General features: G+C 44.7%; 1 protein-coding gene across 7 annotated transcripts in view; it reads right to left on the reverse strand.

Annotated features, from left to right (window-relative positions):
- Window positions 1-21,477, reverse strand: part of aatkb (apoptosis-associated tyrosine kinase b) — a 321,493-nt gene that overhangs the window by 50,921 nt on the left and 249,095 nt on the right. For all 7 annotated transcript variants that reach the window (XM_073026295.1, XM_073026299.1, XM_073026298.1 and 4 more), the window contains 3 exons: window positions 13,946-14,090; window positions 6,932-7,011; window positions 413-531 (listed from right to left, as the gene is read on the reverse strand). In XM_073026295.1, the coding sequence (XP_072882396.1) occupies window positions 413-531; window positions 6,932-7,011; window positions 13,946-14,090 (344 nt within the window). The remainder of the gene's footprint in view (window positions 1-412; window positions 532-6,931; window positions 7,012-13,945; window positions 14,091-21,477) is intronic.

Below are 21,477 nucleotides of genomic sequence, written 5' to 3' on the forward strand. Positions count from 1 at the left end.
CTGATGGTTGTGGAAACTTGCTGAATCTGCAATGAGGATGACAGGACCCCAGGATCTCAGTGTGTGATCTGACTGAGGAGAACGTGGTTGAGAAAGGAAATAAACCAGCTATCATTGAACGGCAGAACAGAACTGATGGGCTGAATGGCCTAATTCTGTTCTTACTGTATGTGTTCTGATCTTATGAACCATCCCAAATGAGCGAGGGACGAAGACTGCCCTTCACCTCACCACCGAGCAGTAACTCGGCTTAAAGTAGAAATTGGGTGCCTTTTGGCTGAAGTCACATTTGAGAGTGGATTGGTTAGGATGTGATGCACGCTACAGCCAAACAGCCAGCTAAGACTTCCAGCTAGTGCATGAATGGCCGGTTGGAGAGGGCAGGACAGGTGGAGTAAGTGTGGCAGCACACCTGTAGGGCTGGGCTTCCTCCAGGAACCGCATCTGATCCTGAATGCTGGCCCCGATTTTTAACTCCTTCACCACCACGTGGCAGGAATTCAGGCTGATGTTCACCTCACCAAGAAACACCTGAAAGACATTGGAACAAGAAGTTTGTGGTAAGTCCTTGTAACATTACACCCTGTCTGTAGAGTGACATCCCTGAATGAACCCAATCCAAAGGAGGACGACTTCAGCCAGAAACCTTTGGAATGAAAGCTGCACCCTGACAAATAGTCCCTTGCTTCTGGCAGTGCAAGTGAAGGTCCCCTTTAAAGGATACGAAGCAGAGGTTCTGGTCATTTTCCTGTAATAGACACACCTTGGGGCCATCATGGAGGTGGTACAGGAGCCAGAAGACCCACACTCAGAATCTAAATCATGTTTAATATCACTGGATATTTCGTGAAAATTATTGTTTTGCAGCAGCAGTACGTTGCGATATATAATTATAAAAACACTATAAATTACAGTAAGCATATATGAAAAGATAACTAAATTAAAATGTCATGCAAATAGAAGGAAAATACTGAGGAAGTGTCCATGGATTCATTGTCCATTCAGAAATCTGATGGCAGAGCGGAAGAAGCTGTTCCTGAAACATTGGATGTGTGTCTTCAGGCTCCTATACCACCTCCTTGATGGTAGCAATGAGAAAAGGACGTCTTGGGTGATGGGGGTCCTCAATGATGGATACCATCATTTTGGTATCAGCTTCTGCTATCAGATTTCTGAATAGACCATGAACTTATGAACACTACCAAACTAAACCAATAAACTCTTCTCGGGCTTCCAGCCGGGTACAAGTAGCGGTTATAACCAACATTTAGATGACAAACACTGCCATCTTCTTCAGGGATGATACCTGGGCACATCTACTGGTCCACTGGTATTTATACCCCTGTAGTCCATCCCTCCTGATTGGTTAGTCCTCATCCTATCAGGTTTCCGTTCCTGCCACCTGGTTGACGGGATACACGGTGGAAACGTATCCGTTTGGGTTACCTGGAGAAATCGGCAGCAGCAGAACACTGCATCCGCAATGGCCACAGGATTGACTTTGACGGCACAAAACTACTGTGTCACGCCAGTAGCTTTTGGGACCGCCTGGTAAAGGAAGCCATTGAAATAAAACTGGAGGAAAAGAATTTTAACAAAGATGAAGATCTCGCTCCGAGTAAGAACTGAATCGATTGTGAACAAGGTGGGAGATTAGAAACTTCATTGGATGAGGACTAACCAATCAGGAGAGACGGATTGCGGGGGTATAAATACCACTGGACTAGACATGCCCAGGCATCATCCCTGAAGAAGAAAAAATTCAGTTATAATCAATACCTGTATCCGGCTGGAAGCCTGAGAAGAGTTTATTCATCATACATGCTGGGAAAGCACTAGGTCCTTCTTCACTACCTAACTAGTTTGCTCTCTTTTAACACTATATTTATTATTGCAAATAATTTCATGATATATGTTAGTGTTAATAAACCTGATTATGACAGAACATACACCCAGCGACCGCTTTATTGGGTATAGGAGGTAATAAATTAGATATCTCCTGTACCTAATAAACCTGACACTGAGAGTATGTTCATGGTCTTCTGCTGCTGGAGCCCGTTCACTTCAATGTTTGATGTGTTGTGCATTTCGAGATGCTCTTCTACACACACTGATGTAATGTGTGGTAATTTGAGTTACTGTCGCCATCCTGTCAGTTTCAAACAGACTGGCTATTCTCCCCTGACTTCTCTCATTTACAAGACGTTTTTACCCACAGAACTGCTGCTGATCGTATTTTTTTTGCACCACTCTCTGTTAACTCTCAAGTCTGTTGTGTATGAAAATCCCTGGAGACCTGCAGTTTCTGGGATCCACAAACCACCCCATCTGGCATCGACAATCATTCCACAGTCAAAGACACTTAGATCACATTTCTTCCCCATTCTGATGTTTGGTCTGAACAACAACTGAACCTCTTGACCATGTCTGCATGCTTTTATGCATTGAGTCGCTGCCACATGATTGGTCGATTCGATATTTGCATTAATGAGCAGGTGCACCTAATAAAGTGGCCACTGAGCATACAGTAAAACATCAGAGCACAGTTCAAGCCCTTCAACCCACAATGCTGTGCCGACATTTTAACCTACTCTAAGATCAAACTGACCCTTCCCTCTCACATAGCCCTCCATTTTTCTATCATCCATGTGCCTATCTAAGAATTTCTTAAATGCCTCTAATGTATCTGCCTCTATTACCACCCCTGGTGTCCCATGCACCCTCCACTCTGTGTAAAAAGAAACTTACTTCTGACATCCCCCCTCTAATTTCCTCCAATTGCCTTAAATTTATATCCCCTTGATTTGGCACTTTCCTCCCTGGGAAAAAGTCTCTGGCTATCCACTCTATTGCTGCCTCTTTTTGTCTTGTACACCTCTATCAAGTCACCTCTCATCCTCCTGCATTCCAATGAGAAACCTTGATCAAACTATCCTCATAAAACATGCTCTCTAGTCCAGGCAGCATCCTGGTAAATCACCTCTGCACCCTCTGTAAAGATTCCACATCCTTCCTATGAGGTGAGCAGGACTGAACACAATACTCCAGGTGCGGGCTAACCAGGGTTTTGTAGAGCTGCAACATTACAAGCAGATTGAATTCACCAGAGGCCACTTCATTGCCACAGTTTCATCCTTCAGAGTTCAAAACCGAGAAACAAGAACTACAAAAGGGCAAAACACTGTCAATTATCAGGGATCAGTCTAAAACGTTGACTATTTTCAAAAAATGTTAAAACAATACACCAGGCCCGTCAGACCTGAACTTATACAAACCGCCCAAAGCCCACCCACCTCCTGACCAACCAGCCTCCCACCCTCCCTGGCTGATCTGTTATACTCTTATTCTTACCTGCAACAGCCTTATTCTTTTGTGTGATCAGGTAGTTAAAGACAACAAGATTGTGTCACTAGTGTAACTGCAGGGGCAGGGAGTCACTGCAGACATTCAAAGTTCAATGTAAATTTATTGTCAAATTACATATACTCTACGTCACCATAGTCAACCCTGGGATCCATTTTCTTGTGGGCATTCGCGGCAGATATAAAGAAACACAACAGAATCAATGAAAAACTGCACTAGCACCCAAGCTGCAAAAGACGCCAACTGTGCAAATGCAAAATAAAAATAAATGAGCAATAAATATTGAGACCATTAGTCTCGTGAGACCATGGATTTGCTGGGCAGGGTTGTATGGGAGACCGGCAGTTGCCCAAGCTGCAGGCCTTCCCCTCTCCACACCACCGATGTTGTCCAAGGGAAGGGCACTAGGACCCATGCAGCTTGGCACCAGTGTGGTCACAGAGCAATGTGTTGTTAAGTGCCTTGCTCAAGGACACAACACGCTGCCTCAGCTGAGGCTCGAACCAGTGACCTTCAGATCACTAGACCGATGCCTTATCCAGTAGGCCACGCGCCAACACAAATATTGAGAACGCCACCCTCAAAAGTGAGTCCATAGGTTGTGGGATCAGTTTAGCGTTGGGGGCGAGTAAAGTTATCCCCTCTGATAACTGTTCCGGAACCTGGTGGTGTGGTGTGAAGGCTCCTGTACCTTCTTCCTGGTGGCAGCAGTGAGAAGAGCGTGGGGGTCCTTGATGTAAATGTGGTAATTGATGGGCATGGCTTTATCTGTGAAGAACTGGGCTATATCCATTACTTTTTTCAAGGGCATGGGTGTTTCCATATCAGGCAGTGATGCAACCAGCCAGTACAGTAGTCAGTCAGTATTATAGTCTGGATTTCCCGCACTTGACTGCGTCGGTGCAAGCTCTGCAGGGGAGGCAGGCGGTACTAACCTGCCAACACAGGGCAGCACAGTAACGAAGTGGTTGGCACATTGTTTCACAGTGCCAGCTGCAGGATCACGGTTCGACGCCCTCTGCAGCTGTAAGGAGTTTGCACTTTCTCTCCGTGACCGCGTGGGTTTCCTCTGGGTGCTCCTGGGTATCCTCCCACAAAGGCAGGTTAGGGTTAGTGCGTTGTGGGCATGCTATACTGGCACCAGAAGCACATCCCTCGCTGACTTGAGTTGACGCAAATGATGCATTTCAGTGTCTGTTTAAATGCACGTGTCAAATAAAGCTGATCTTTATCTCAGCACAGCAAGCTCCCGCCAAGGTGGATCAGCGAAGGCAATGCACCCTCGGACAACCGGGAAACAGAGAGATGAGTAGACACCCTGGTTAAACGCAGATTTTCTTTTTCAAAGCACAACCTTATCAGCTGCTCTAGAGGAAAAACCTCAGCCCAAAATGTCGACTGCTCTTTTCTATAGATGCTGCTGAGTTCCTCCAGCATTTTGTGTGTGTTGCTTAGTACGTCCAGCATTTGCAGATTTTCTGCTGTTTGCGATTTAGCTGTTCTAGTGTGTTTTCACCTCTAGGAGAGGGTAAAGGCTTCAGGTTCTTAAAAAGTGTCTTTAGAAACCTGTCTGTGAGTTGGAGCTTTATAAACAATGCGAGCTTGTTATCGGGTATAAAATATTGTGTTACTGATCTCCCAGCTTCTCAAACCATTGTTATTGTTATACAATTCTTCATCTCAGGTAGTCCCGTGGGATTGCGAATGACTTGTTTCCAACAGGAAGGTCCACAAGTGCAGGAGGCAATGCACAAAATGCTGGAGGAACTCGGCAGATCGGGCAGCATCAATGGAGATGAATAAAGAGTCGATGGTTTGGGCCTCAGGACTTTGATCAGGTCCTGATGAAGGGTCTCAGCCCAAAACATTGACTGTTTATTCCTCTCTGTGGATGCTGCCTGACCGGCTGAGTTCCTCTAACATTTTGTGTGTGTTGCTCTGGATTTCCAGCATCTACAGAATCCCTTGCATTTAAGGCGCAGATGACAAAGGTCAGATCATTTTGATTGGGCCAGATTTATTTTTAATATCCCAAATAGATTTTTATCATTTTGGTATAGGTGAGGCAGTGCCTTTAAATTACAAACAGAAGCAGTCCATCCACAATATCAGCTGTAGGGTGTCTATGAACCGTTATATTGATCTACCCTGTATCTACAGTAGTATTCACTACAAACAAGGAAGACCCTGCTGGGGATGACTAGTCCTATCATTGCCCCTCAATACCAATGCCCAAGAATGATGAAGTCTACAGAATGTGGTGGACACAGCCCAATCCATTAGAGGGAAAGCACTCCCCACCGCAGCATCCATCATCAAGGACCCCCACCATCCAGGCCAATGCTCGCTTCTCACTACTACCATCGGACAGGAGATACAGGAGCCTTAGGTCCCACACCATCAGGTTCAGGAACAGTTATTACCCTTCAACCATCAGGCTCCTGAACTAGCGTGGATAACTTCACTCACCACAACTCTGAACTGATTGAACAACCTTGCCACTTAGCATTATCTATGTCTATTTAATATTTGCACATTGGTTGTTTGTCAATCTTTATGTATTGGTTTTAATAAATTCCAATGTATTTCTTTTACTTTCCTGTAAATGCCTGCAAGAAAACGAGTCTCAGGGTAGTATATGGTGACAGATACGCACTTTGATAATAAATTTACTTTGACTTTGACTATTCTGACTTGGGATAGGATGTGCAGTCTGAGTGGGAAGCAGACAAGAATTCCTGGTCAAAACAAAGGAATAATTCTGCTAACAAACTCTCCTGGTCTTACTCAGCTGCAAAGCTGAAGTCTGTATGTCTTCCCTGTCGTGGGAAGTACATCATCAGGGAATGAAGGCAGATGACACCAGAAACCCACTCAGTGGGTCAGACCACATCTGCGGACACAAAAACAGCTCATGACCCAGACCGAGGTTCATCGACTCTGCCCCTCTCTCTCCCTGGAGATGCTGCCTGCCCTGTCGAGTGTTCCCAACATCCGCTGCGTTTTATTTCAGACTTCCAGCATCTGAGGCATTTCAGTTTTCACTGCCAAGAAGTCCACTGACGGAAGGAGAGTTGACGCGCGATTGCTTTCTGCCCTCGGGTAAGTTGTCAGCAGCCCTTGCAAACGTGAAAGGTAAATTCTGCCATAAGGTATAAGCCACGGGAGCAGATGTTCAGCACCACAGTTAAATGTTATACTTACCATATTGACAAGCTGGCAGGACTTGGCTGGCTTCTGATGCCTTCCGTGAAGTCTAAAGACCAACCTCCCATTAGAGATTTAGACTTAGAATGAAATCAATGAGAAATGCCCTCTACACCGACTAACACATGCTTACTGTCTTTTGCTGCACTTTCTAGACAAATGTACACGTATTGTTTTTCATAAATTCTATTGAATTTCTTTATTTTCCTGCAAATATCTACAAGAAACTGAGTCCCATGGAGACATAAAAATACTTTGATAACAAATGTACCAATTTGACTCTGACGTTTTCAGGTTCTGCATTAAGTGTAAGGGGAAGGAGGTTAAACAGTAGCAGGTTTAAAAGCAACATCCCACTGACCTTTCCAAACCAGCCGACACCCGCTTCCTTCAGGTATAGGAGACTCTGACGGCCTAGGTCCGTCTGGTGAAGGAACTGCCCTGTAAATAGACGCAGGAAGGTTATCACCGCCTTCTGCTTCTGCTCCTTTCCACTGGCGATCCTTCCCCCACCACCCCTGACTCGGCAGCCCACGACGTACACAGAGAGAAGAGGGGCACCTTGGAGGTCACTGCCATCTCACCCGGCAGGTGAGTGGGAGAACAATTTTTTTTTTGGGGACGGTGTGGACACCAAAGCAGAGACCCCCGGCAGTCTGCTGCCGTCGGAGCCAGAGTGAACCAGTCGTTCTCCAGGGAGAGGGGGCATTTATCCCTCCTCCTGGCACTCTCCACCCCTGTTTCTGAGTGCACGCACTGACAGCAATATATTCTTTGTGACTGACTTGCGCAAGCGTGGTCAGCTGGTTGCTGCAGAACGCAGCACAGCTCCAGCATTCCACTGACATGAGACACCTCTGAGTGAATAAAGCATCAGAACACACTGATCGCTGCCCTGCTACTGCCCAAGGCTTCCACTGCGAAGAGCAAGCAGAAGACAAATCACCAAGCTCAGAGGAAGGCTCTCCTCAGAATGGTCAAGCTGCAGTTCCCAGCCGTACCCAGATGATAAATATTCAGTATTTTATGCATTTCAGAGCACACACAGCACATACATTAAAAAACAGTTCAGGGATTCAAGATCATTTATGGTCGTTCTTCAGCGTGCACGTGTAAAGGAGAAGGAAATGATTGTTACTCTGGATCAGATACAGCGTTATGCACACAGCACATCGAACCTCGAAGTGGACGAGCCACGACAGCAGAAGACCACAAACATCGACTCAGTGGCCACGTTATTAGGTACAGGAGGTAGCTCATGAAGTGGCCACTGGGTGTGTAAAAGCAATGCTATAAAACACACTGACATACATAGGCTTGATTGTATGTACATGAAGTGACACAAGGTGACGGGGTGGGGTGGGGGTTAGTGGGTGGAAGGTGTTGATCAGGCTGAAGGCTTGGGGAAAGCAGCTGCTTTTGAGCCTAGCCGTTCAGCTGTGGGTGCTGTGTACAAGGGGAGTGGGACAAACAGTCCATGAGGAGGGTAGGTTGGGTAGTTCATGAAGTTACTGGCCCCTTGCCAGCACCCTTATGTGTATACGTCCCTGACGGTGGGTAGGCTGGTGCCGGTGATGCGTTGAGCAGTATTAACTACCCGTTGTAGAGCCCTCCTGTCCCCCAAAACACACTTTCTGTATCATGCAAAGCCATATGCAGAAGTTTATAATGCCTGTACATTCTTGCAACATATTAACATAAAACTATGATGGCGTGCATTCACTAAAAAGATTAGATTAGCTAGTGGCTCATAGGTTTGGAAATGTCAATTATCCTTTCAATCAACCATTGAGTACAGGAGTTGGGACTTATTGTTACAGCAGTGAAGATGAGAGGCAATAACGATTGCCCCATTATAGGAAGGATACTGAGGCTTTGGAGAGGGTGCAGAAGAAATTTACCAGGAAGCTGCCTGGGTTAGAGGGATTGAAAGGCTTATTATATGAGGCGCGTTTGATGGCCCAGGACCTGTCCTCACTGGAATTTAGAAGATTGAGGGGGGCGGGATCTCATTGAAACCTATCGAATGTTGAAAGGCCTAGATAGAGTGGATGAGGGAAGGATGTTTCCTATAGTGGAGAAGTCTAGGACCAGAGAGCACAACCTCAGAATAGAGGGAAGTCCATTTAGAATGGAGATGAGAAGGAATTTCTTTAGCAAGAGAGTGGTGAATCTGTGGAATATGTTGCCACAGGCAGCTGTGGAAGCCAGGTCATTGAGGTTGATAAGTCAGAGTGTAAAAGGTTATGGGGAGAAGGCAGGACATTGGGGTTGAGAGGGAGAAGGATCAGCTATGATCAAATGGCGGAGCAGAGACAATGGGCCAAAATGGCCTAATTCTACTCCAGTATCTTACAGTCTTCTGGACTCTTTTTCCTGGAGTGAAGGAAGCTGTGAGTGGTGATCTTACAGAGGCTCATAAAATCATGATGGTTGTAGATAAGATAGATGGTAACGGTGGGAAACTCTCAAACTAGAGAACATAGATTTAATGTAAAATAGGACAACAAGAGGGCCCAAGGGGCCAGTATTTTGGCACTGACACAGTTTCTTCATTGCTTCTATTGTATTTCTTTGTTCTACTGTGAATGCCTGCAAGAAATTGAACCTCAGGGTTGTATATGGTGACTTTGATACGTACTTTGCTACAAATTTCCTTTGAACTTTGTACAGAGGGTGATGGGTATATGGAACGAGCTGTCAGAGAGAGAAGTGGGTACAATTTCAACATTTCAAAGGTATTTGGGCAGGAAATGTTTAGAAGGATATGGGCCAAATGCAGGCAATGGGACTTGTTCAGGTGAGCACTTTAGTCGGTCTGGACAAGTTGGGTGGAAGAACCAGTTTCTGTGCAGTATAACTCTATGGCCTTAAGCAGGAAGCTTTAACTTCTTAAATTGGCTAACCCAGACATGGTGATGGTATGTCAAGAGGCAGAAGGTTGATTATGACAAAAATGTCAGCTGCCCTGTTCTAGCCTCTGTTTCATGCAGCTACTTTCAATGCTGTGTAAGGAACCACAGGAAGACAGCTACCGAAGGAGGAATTAGAACAAATGTTCCAGATAACATTTTAGCCAGCCAGTGTAAGTTTACATTCTGTAGTGATTATCCCCACAGCACATTTCAGACGAGACCTCACAATTAATTTCTTGCTAAATGTAGTGGCTAAGGTTGATTAAGCAAGCAGTTACTTCAAAGCTTGCTCAAGATTCTATTTTCTTTTCATCGCCAGAGCATTAACAGCAAAAGATCCAAAGCCAATGACCGCAGAGAGCAAGGTAGCCACTTTGTCTTGGCAAGTGACCATGCCGAGAGACTCCCTTTCCATGAAATGCAAGTGTGCTTCACGAAAGGCCTTGTGGTAGGCTTCGGCCTGTCCATGTAGGCCTTCCAGAGGTTGCTGATAACCTTGTACACATGTGGAAGCCCAGGAGAGTGTACACTTGTGGAGTGATGTTCCTAACTCTTAGCTAAAGCCGTAGGGTCTCTGTGCCTGCTCCCCGAGTTCCACATTGATTGTCCTTCCAAGGACAATGTTGCTGATCTACCTGTCCAAAGCTCCCAGCTACACCCTCCCCACCCCTGTAAAAAAAACAGGGACAGCATTGTGGTAGAGTTAGTACAACCACTGCCTCACAGCACTAGAGATCCAGGTTCAATCCTGAACTCGGGTGTTGTCTGTGGCGATCTTGTGGCCCCTCAGTGCAAGTGCTGATAATCCTGGTTGTGAGTCACAGTGACGGGATTCAGGGTAAAGCACGTAGGATGTGCTGTTATCAGCTAATCTCTGATCTCTGGCTTTCAACGTGCGGGACTAGGAACTCGCGCCATCTGAACCCACTAACTTCCCGTCAATGTGGAAAAGCTCTCTGGGACACGTTAGCTGCTAATGACACAGTTCCACTGGTTTGGCAAATTCTGGGTCACGTTCTGGCTTATTATGTTTCTTGATTTTAAAAACATTATCATTTTAAAGTAGGGAAGAGATGAACTGGACTGGCCTTGTAGAATGATATTACTTTAATATGTTCAAATTGGGATAAAGAGTGTCCTGTGTTGATTAGTACTGACACCATTCCCTTCAAACACTGGTCAGCCTCTGAGTCACGGGTTGAAGGACAACGATAACCCTCTTTGCTCCAAATTCCTACACTGTCTGTGCACTTTAGTTCCCTTATTTGTTAATTAGCAGCAAGTTCAGATTCTGTCTTGGGAAGTGGGCTCAGAATCTGCAAGCAGTGGTTGTCAGCATGCTACTAGAGCGAGGTGGAGTGGTGAAGACCCATGGTGAAAGGAGCAGGGCTGCATCATGACAATCTGGCCAGTCCCATCTGCACCTTGTGAGGAGACCGATCTCCCCAGCTCATTGTGTCGGCTCTCAGAGCAATGAGAGAGAGAGAGAGAGAGAGCGAGAGAGCGAGAGAGCGAGCGAGAGAGAGAGAGCGAGAGAGAGAGAGAGAGAGAGAGAGCATAGGGTATATGTGGGAAGGTGTGTATGTGTGCGCGCGGGTGCGCACGTGTACAACACACAAATCTCTGTGCGTAACAGCCAGTGAATGCACAGTTCACCCACAAATGTGCATATTGACACGCGTGTCCGTGTTGCCAGGTTAGTTCTTTCACTCCAATGTTCCCTCTAAGGTGTGAACGTATGCGTGTGCACACATCTTTCGCTACTAGCGCACAAAGGAATTTAAACTGCACACACAAAAGGTTGTCACCCTCTACCTCGACGGAATGTTAAGTATATTTCATGATCATACACAATCGCATTTCCTTTTTTGGTTTCTGATGTGGGCAATGTCGACATCGTGGAGTTTATGATGATTTGTCGACAGATTTTAGAACTGGCTTAGTTATACTGTTTTTATTGAAGAAATTATTCAGCACGCACATGTTGTTGTTGCTGGACAAAAGATTGCACAGCACAAGAGTTTTGCACACACTGGTCATTATAAATTGGGGGAACATCATCTCGATGTGCACTGGGAACCAGAAACAAGCTGGGCCTCCATCGGTGAGGAGCTGTCCCGGTACTCTGCCAAGTCGGAAACCGCCCAGGAACACCAGGCATTTGTACGATAACGTGCTCAGGGTGTACAGGCAGCTTCTGTTGGATCACTAGTCAAAGAATCGGGTAGGAGTCATAGATGCAGCCTTCAGCAGAGGCAGGACTCGGAAGCTGTAGCGGGTAGTGCAACCCTCTATAGCAGCCAGCTGTAAGATTGGAGTTTGATTCCCATCGTTAGCTGTACATTTGTACGTTCTCCCCATGACCGTGTGGGTTTCCTCCGGGCGCTCCAGTCCCCCCCACATTCCAAAGATGCAAGGTTCGACTTCCTACGTTGGCACTGAAAGCCCATAAAATCCTCACTGATTGATTTGACACAAAATTATGCCTTTCACTGTATGCTTTGATGTATGTGTAACAAATAAAACTATTCTTCAGAAGATTATTTTTACCTTCAAAGATAAAGGTAATCTTTAAACATGGCTGGCTATCAATGACAGTGAAAGGTCTGGACTGAAGTGAAGCAGTAACTGGCACAGAGGCACAGCCACTGCCCGACAGTGTCAGAGATCCAGGTTCAATCCCGATCTCGGGTGTAGTTTGGGTGGAGTTCGCATGTTCTCCCTACAAACCGTACTCTGTGCATTCTAAATTCTGTGCTTTCACTCCTCCTTCCTTGGTGCCGTGTTGTTAGTTTTTGTGCGAGGGGAGGGGGCTTGGGGGTTGCCATGCAGTGCAGTTTGTTAGTTTATTTTGTGCGGGGCAGGAAGGTTTGTGGGGTTGATGATCATGCTGACATTCTTTTTTTTGTGCGGGAGGGGGTGGGATTTGATGTTTTTCCTTGAATGACTTCCATGGTTTTTCTCTGTTTCGTGGCTATCTGGAGAAGAAGATTCTCAGAGTTGTATACTGCAGACATACTTTGATAATGAATGAACTTTTGAACCTTTCGAATGAATGGGTCTCCTCCATGTGCTCCAGTTTGCCACCAATGAATGGGTTGGTAGGTCAATTGACTGCTGAAAACTGCCCCTTGTGGGTGTGGTTTTAGGTGATAAGATCAGGAGATTGTGGGTCAAACAAAATATAGGAGTAATATAGCATCAATTTGATAAGTGATTAATGGTCAGGGGTGGAGTTAATAGGCTGAAGAGCCTATTCCACTGCTATATCACTCTATGCATCTTACATTTCTGAGTATACCACCAAATTCCTCCAACAAACTCAAGGCCACCAACGTTATCTAAGATTTTTAGCCCCAGCACAGACAGTAAAATTTACAGGGAACATTTACAAGGATGTTGCTGGGACTGGAGGACCTGAGTCATAAGGAAAGATTGACTATGTTAGGACTTTACTGATTGGAGCGTAGGAGAATGAGGGGAGATTTGATACAGGCATACAAAATTATGAGGGGTTTCGACCTGAAATATTGACTGCTTCTTTCAACGGATGCTGCTCGACCTGCTGAGTTCATCCAGCTTTTTTGTACATCTTGATTTGACCACAGCATCTGCAGTGCACTTTGTATTTAAAATTATGAGGGGAATAGGTAGGGCAAATGAAAGCAGGCTTTTTCAACTGAGGTCGGGTGGGACCACAAGCAGATGTCATGGGTTAAGGGTGAAAGGTGAGAAGTTTAAGGGAGACATGAGGGGAAACTTCTTCACTCAGAGGGTCGTGAGAGTGTGGAATGAGCTGCCAGTGCAAGTGCTACATGAGAGCTCGGTTTCAACGTTTGGACAGGTTACACGGAGGGAAGGGGTATGGAGGGCTATGGTCCCGGTGCAAGTTGACGGGAGAAGGCAGTCTAAATGGCTTGCCATGGACTAGATGGGCTGAAGGGCCTGTTTCTGTGCTGTACTTTTTAGTGAGTCTATGATTCCAAAGTTCGGATACAAGTTGCTTGTTTGTTCAGCTTCTAGGAACAGGTCACTTACAGCCAGTCAACCAAGAATCAGATTTACTCACCATATACATTGGCACGTGTTAGGAATTTGCTGTGGCGTGTTGGTCATACAACCAAAATCAACAACATTCAACAATTGTAAAGAGTGAAGAACTATATAAAAATAAAGTTAAAAATTAAAGTACGGGTATGGAATAAAATGTGCGTAAATACATAAATACCAGCATGCATTTACAATGTAAAACAGCATTATAAAAAGTGGTTTAAAGTGTTTGTAGTGCAGTGGCTGAGGTAATAGAGGTGGGTGGGAGGGGGGCTAATGAGAATGGTTGATCAGATTAACTGCCTGGGGGAAGAATCTGCAGCAGTTTAAAGCATCTCCCCGTTCAACAGTTAAAGTTCATACTACCACGCGCACAAACCCAAAGGGAGTCCTGCTATGGGCCCGCTTACCTGATCTTGTGGACGGCTGGCTTGACAAAGGCAGCGACACCTCCGTGAGGGGCAGAATGTACACCTCAGGCCCATTCTGCGAGGAGGAGGTGGTGTGGGGTGAGATTTCTCCTGTGTAGTCCTCGCCCTCGTTATTTTCAAACTCCTGCAGGCAGAAACAGAGCCACATTAGACTTTGCTTGCGGCAGATGGATCTGGGTATCCCATGATTTTCTGGAACTAGAGGAGATGAAACAGAGAAGAAATCCATTCAAAGGGAGCTTTCAAAAGCATTCAAACAATTTGACTTCACAAAAGAAAATGGAACACATCCTTTGTATAATAGTGTAAGAAACACAATATCAGATGTGTGTAACTTAAGCTGAAGGTATTCAAGCAGTTTTTGATAACTAGGAATCAAATAATGGGTCAACAAAACTGGCCAATGTATCCGTTACCTTCCCCAAGCAGTAAGGCTGAACAACACCTCCACTCACTAACCCACCCCCAACACCACTACTTTATCATTTCCTGTCAGAGTCACCTTATATACAGACACTCCTGTGCCTAGCACCAATTTATGGGCTTAACATTAATCCATGTATCTAAACCATCTTAAATATTTACATTTATTGTGTGTTTTTATTATTGTTTTTTTTTGTGCTGCATCAGATCCAGAGTAATAATTATTTTGTCCACCTTTACACTTGCGTATTGAAAATGACATTAAACAATCTTGAATCAAAATCTCCTAATTTGCATGCATTCAAATTATTGATACTAAAAGATATTGGTGCTTTGCATTGAGTTTTTAACCCATCAGTGAGGCAACAGAAGTGGTAGAAATGATTCTTCCGAGGCTACAGGCCACACCGTTTAAGAAGGAACAGCTCAATCAGACTCTTCAGGTAACAAATATAAGCTATCCACTCAAAAGGCTGCACGGCCTAATTCTGCTCCTGTATCGAATGGTGAATGAATGAATGAATGAAATTAATTCATTTCGGTCAGCACAAACATTAAAAAAAAGCATCATTTACAACAATGATTTCATAATGATGATTTCATAGGACAAAATTACAACAAAATCACATAGATACACTTTAAAACAGACTGAAAGGGTGTAGGCTGTAGCTACAGCTTATTACGCCTACCCCTCTCACTTATACTGTACAACAGCATATTTGGCATCAGTCATCACATCAAAAACAAAAGAATTTCATAATCTTTTAACACAAAATCCAATTCCAAATATCATTTACTTACGTTACTCCCATTCATTTTAAATCATGTATTTTATATTTGTTCATTAAATAATTTAAAAAAAAATTTTAAACTTGTTAAGTGTAGTGCATGTTTTTAAATTTTTACAACTGTTCCATAGATTCATCCCTCTGACTGAAATACAATGATTTTTTTTACATTTGTTCTTATCCTTTGTTTTTGAAGTATACATGTTACCCTCAAATCATGTTGACTTTCTCTCATTTTAAAGGCAAATGGGACCTAAACTGTTGCTTTTAGTGCACCAGTGTGACAAGGAATAGAAGTGGGGTTGACAGCCAAAGCTACTTCTTCAAATAGAGAGATAAATTCAGATTTAGATTCAGATTTACTTATCACTTGTCCATTGAAACATGCAGCAAAATTCGTCATTTGGGTTGAAAACCAACACGCTTAAGGATGCGCTGGGGTTACCACACATTCTGGCACCAGCACATCCTGCCCCTAAACAACAGAACAACACCAGCATAACGAGCCCCATTCCACCCTCCCACCCTCCTAGACCATTTTCAGTGCACGTCAACTCCACTGCTGCCTTCGTCAACTGCTCCTCCTTGGGAACATGGTAGCACTGCAGTTAAGTTACCGGACTAGCAACCAGAGTCCTGCATCACTGGATCAGAGACACAAGTTCAAATCCCGCCTCGGCAGCAGCAATTTAAATACGGGTAGTTAAATAAACCTGGAATTTAAAATGAAAGTCCTTCCTCAGCAATGCAAACCTTAGCAATATACATCTGTGCAAACCCCAGGCTGATCTGTTTATGTCAGATACACCAATGCGGTTGATTCTTAAGGACAGACAATACATTCAGCAATGCTAGTGTGTCAAGAATGAATAAAGGACATTGGGATCAATGGGAATCAAAGTGAGAAGAGACCAGAGTACTAACAGGAAGGTGGAGAAGCCTTTGTGGGATAAAACTTTGGACACGTTGGGATCATCTTCCCAGATATGAATTCCAACTGGACAATCAACCTGCTTAGCCGATTACTTTCAGTGGATTCCAGCTGTAATGGGGGCGGCACGGCGGTGTAGTGGTTAGCACAATGCTTTACTGTACCAGCGATCCGGGTTCAATTCCCACCACAGTGTGTTCTCCCTGTGACCACGTGGGTTTCCTTCTACAGTCCAAAGATGTACTGGTTGGTAGGTTATTTGGTAAATTGTTCTGTGACTAGTCCAGGGTTAAATCAGGGGACTGCTGGGCGGCATGGCTCAAAGGGTCAGACGGGTCTATTCTGCGCTGTATCTCAATAAATAAACTAAATGGGTGTCCACTGCTTTGAAGGCTCACCCCTCGGCCCAATTTCCCACACCACCATAAAACCTACAGTGACAACAGTCTCAGACTTGGCTGCAAATTAGTAATTACAAATGAGGGAGGGTGTCAAAGGTTACGGGGAGGCGGGAAGACAATGGGGTTGAGAGGGGAAATAACTGAGTACAGGTTGACAAGATCCAAAAAATGGGGTGCCCTATGATTAGTGATCTTTAATCACAGAGAAAATGTGCGGCAATGTGTATTGCTTCCGGACTGATAAAGATCTAACATTACTTGTCAAGACGAAGAACTTATTGAGTTCTCACAGCCCCAGTGTTGTCACAGAACTTAGTGTCTCCGAAGGGGAGAGGGACAGAGATTTCCTTTGGCTGAAACAACTTGTTGATGCAAGTTACACCATCGCATACATTCTTCCCGGACCAGTGCACGCAAAATAAATGTCACCCTCGTGGTACATATGTAGTAGTTCACGGTCAGACAGTACTTAAGCTTTGCATCAGCCACTGCCTGATCTGACAAGCCGGTAGTTATGCTGTTAATGACTAGTGTTATTCCCCATCTTGATTAGGCGATGTAATGTCACATCTACACTTGCTGATTACACTCCACTGAGCAAACTGTGCGGCCTTGTTGTTCACAGTGAGCCAGGCAATTCATTTTATCGTTCACCTCTCAGGGACTCTGCAACTCCTCCTGCCTTTCAGCTTTGTGAGCCTCCACGGGGCCTGACAAGCTCCTGCTACCACTGCAGGGATCACAGAGACAACAGACCTCGTTTCCCTACGGCCTCCAGTTCCAAAACCTTTTGTCCTGAAGCTTACATTTACCTGCATAAAATCTGGAAAAGGCAGTCCAGAGATCATTGACAAAGGATCAAAGATGAACTTTATTCACCAGATACATTTACAAGTATCAGGAATTTGGTCAATTCTATTGTATCTCTTTATTTTCCTGTGAATGCCTGCAAGAAAATGAAATTTGAGGTGGTATATGGTGACATAACAAACTTCAGTAATAAACTTTACTTTGATTTTGACTTTAGGTCCAGTTCAGTGAAAGCTCATATGTGCCTAGAAACAGCGATAGTATTTATTTATTGAGATCCAGTGTGGAATAGGCCCTTCTGGCCCTTCGAGCTGTGCTGCCCAGCAACCTCTGATTTAATCCTAGTCTAATCACGGGACAATTTTCAATGACCAACTAGCCTACTAACCAGTGTGTCTTTGGACTGTGGGAGGAAACCGTGGAGGAAACTCACACGGTACAAACTCCTTACAGGCAGTGACGGGAATTGAACCTGGGTCGCCTGTACCATAGAGCATTGCGCTAACCGCTATTATGGACTTTGGGCACATTCAGGGGAATGCAGGGAGAATAAGTAATGGCATTAATGTGGGATGAATGCAGAATATAGAACCATAGAGCACAATGCTGCGCCAACCAATATCAGTTGGCCAGTTTGAATTCAATTGGCCGAAGGGCCCATTTCTATGCTGTATCTCTCTATAAGTTAAGACTCTCTATGACGTTTAGGGGTTTAAGGTATCGATAAAAGGGAAGAGGGTACAAGGCTGGATAATAAATCTACCCTTCATCAGATATTACCTAATGAGATGGTTAAGTTTCCTGCATTTCCCCACATCAATACTTGTTCATATTTTCACTCAGCTGGAGGAGTTGTAGCTCTTGGTTGGGGCACCGAGAACTCACGGACAGATGGGTCGCTCAGAGATGCAGGCTCGAAAGTCAGCTCTGAGCCCGATGCTACAACGTCTGAGGGGTTTATCGGGTCCAGCACAGAAGCAAGCTCCTGCGATGGTGTGAGCAGCTACCCTGCCGAAAAGGGTCTGGGGATTTACGGTGAAATCGGTGACCACCCTCAGCTCAGCGCAACATGCCATGGTCAGTTAGCCCAAGACTCACTGTCAAGGTGCAAGCAACAAGAATGGCCATTGGGATATGTTACGGGGTTAAAATTCATCCTGGGGTCTGCTGATCACGGGGGCTAGACTCCAGGTCAGTCCTCTGCCTTAAACCCCAAATCCATTGTGGTAACTCACAGTAAAGCTGCATATACAGAATCTATGTGGAATGAAGGCCATTCAATACACCAACTCTATGCTGGCTCCAAGCAATGCTATCCCATCAGTTTCATTTACGAATATACACTCAGTGGCCATTTTATTGGGTACCTCCTGTAACTAATAATGTGGTCACTGAGCATATTTTCACAGTCTTCTGCTTCTGTAGCCCATCCACCTCAAGGTTCGCTGTGTTTTGCATTTAGAGATGCTCTTCTCCACACCGCTGTTGTAATGTGTGGTTATTTGAGTTACAGTGGCCTTCCTGTCAGCTTGAACCAGTCTGGCCATTCTCCTCTGACCTCTGTCATTAACAAGGCATTTTTACTCACAGAATTCCTGCTCATTGGATGTTTTTTGCTTTTCCCACCATTCTCTGTAAAATCCCAGGAGATCAGCAGTTTCCGAGATACTCAAATCACCCCATCTGGCACCAACAATCATTCCACAGTCAAAGTCACTTAGATCACATTTCCTCCCCATCCTGATGTCTGGTCTGAACAACAACTAAACCTCTTGACCATGTCTGCATGCTTTTATGCACTGAGTTGCTGCCTGCCACACGATTAGCTGATTAGATATCTGCAAAAACAAGTAGGTGTACAGGTGTACCTATTAAAGTGGCCACTGTATGTAAGAAAAAGGAATAAGTTAATTAGCTCCTTGACCACACTGTGTCATTCAGTAATATCAGGACTAATCAATCAACATTTTTCCCTAGCTTTCCTAATATTCTGTCAACCTCTAACACTTCAAATTTCTGCCAAGTCTCTTCCTCAATACACTCAATGACTGTCTTCTCGCACTCTGGATTGAGAATTCCAAAGATCCATGACTTTCTGAGTCAAGTTTAAGTTCAAGTTCAATTGTCATTCAGTCATACACAGTATACTGCTGGATGAAACACTGTCCCCCTGGTGCGAAGGTGCAGAACACACTACATACCCTGAGTGGCATGGTCTGAAGATTGATGGTGCATGGGCTGTTATCCTGGAGCCACGTTTCTGCAGGAACATATACATAGCAGTACCTCATCACATGTGGTACTTCATCATCTCCAAATGAAATGGGCAACCCCTTGATTCCAAAAAGACATCCCCACTTTCCACCACAGGGAACATTCTTTCACTATCCACCCTTTCAAACCCCCTCCGAAGCTTTTGTATTTTATTAAAGTCACCTCTCATTCTTCCAGATACCAGTGAGTATTGCTCCAACCTGCTCAACCTTCCCTACATCCCAGGGGGAAGCTTCTCTGCACAACAATCAGCATCATCATAATGTGCCATGTTGTATGATGTGGGAGGTCATGGTCTTCCATTTGTCTTCGGTCTGAAGCTTCTCAGACTCTTTTCTCTCTCCATGACCACGATTGTTCTTGGCAATTTTTCTACAGAGGTTGTCTGCTATTGGCTTCTTCCAGCCAGCATCTTTACAAGACGGATGATCCCAGCCATTATCAATACTCTTCAGAGATTGTCTGGCGTCAGTGGTCACATAACCAGGACTTGTGATCTGCACTGGCTGCTCGTATGACCATCCACCACCTGCTCCCCATGGCTTCACTTGACCCTGATCGGGGTGGGGAGTGGCTAAGTAGGTGCTACACCATGCACAAGGATGACTCGCAAGCTAGTGGAGAGAAGGAGCACCTTACAACTCCTTTGGTAGAGACGTTTGGTAGCCATCCCATAATATCCTTTTTTAAAATATTCTTTTATACTGCACAATATCCTTCCTTAAATATAATAGTGTTTCAGACACCATCTCACTACTCTGTAAAGTTTTAACAAAACTTCCCTTCTTTTAGTGCACCACAGTCTCTTCAACAAAAGCCAAGATTCCATTCGTCTGACTTGTTTAAACAGCAAGTTAGGACAGTCCTGATGAAGGGGCTCGGCCCGAAACGTTGACAATTTATTCCTTTCCATAGACGCTGCCCGACCTGCTGAGTTCCTCCAGCATTTTGTAAGTGTTACTCTAGATTTCCAGCATCTGCCAAATCTCTTGTGTTTTATGACCACCATTAGACACAAGGTGCCAATATTTTTCACAGGATCAACTTTACATCCCCACGTTCTCTCTTTGCCCCTGTTGGTTTTCTCCACCCCTTGTCCAAAGTGAAGTTTCAACTCACCTCTGACCCATTCTCTCCGACCTCTGTGGAGCACAGCATTGCAGCTAAGACTGATTGGTGCACTTTTAGACACAAATGCTGTAAGAAACAGTCACCGAGGCAACGGAGGAGAAATTTGGCTCCAGGAAGACATTTGAATGCCACATATAGAAGAATGGACAAAGTAAACTGTGGTAACAACAGCGTTGAGGTAGACTAGTCTTGGTCTCATGAAATCATCGGGCCAAAAAAGTGAATGACAGCAGCAGAGCTGAAACATTGGATCTTAACCTTCTGGTGCCATTATCTAACATCACTACAGTGGGGAAAGCATCTAATTTCACCCGAGCCCACAGACCTAAAACCTAATGAAAACAGCTGGCCACTGCTTTTCGTTAAAGTTTCAGGGAGTTCTGACGATACTTTGAAGATTTTTATGTGTGAGATTTGAATGTAATTTCATGGGATTAGATCGATCTTTGATGATTTTCATTCTCTCTGTCCAGAGCCACAAGTGATGTAACAAGGTAAAAACTTTTGGTTCTATTTCTCCTGATCTTCCCCGTGCCTTTCCTAAGATCTATTTTAAGATAGAGTCATAGTGTTATTAAAAACTACATGATGCGATAGCACAATAACTATCGGCCCATCTAGTCCATGCCAAACTACTACTCTGCCTAGTTCCATCGACAGGCAACCAGACCATAACCCTCCCTCTTGGTATCCAAGAGCTCTGTAGATCATCTTACCTTTAGTCAAATGTAACTCTTCTGGAGTAACGGCCAT

Source organism: Hemitrygon akajei, chromosome 22 (assembly GCF_048418815.1).
Source record: "Hemitrygon akajei chromosome 22, sHemAka1.3, whole genome shotgun sequence".
Classification (NCBI taxonomy): domain Eukaryota; kingdom Metazoa; phylum Chordata; class Chondrichthyes; order Myliobatiformes; family Dasyatidae; genus Hemitrygon; species Hemitrygon akajei.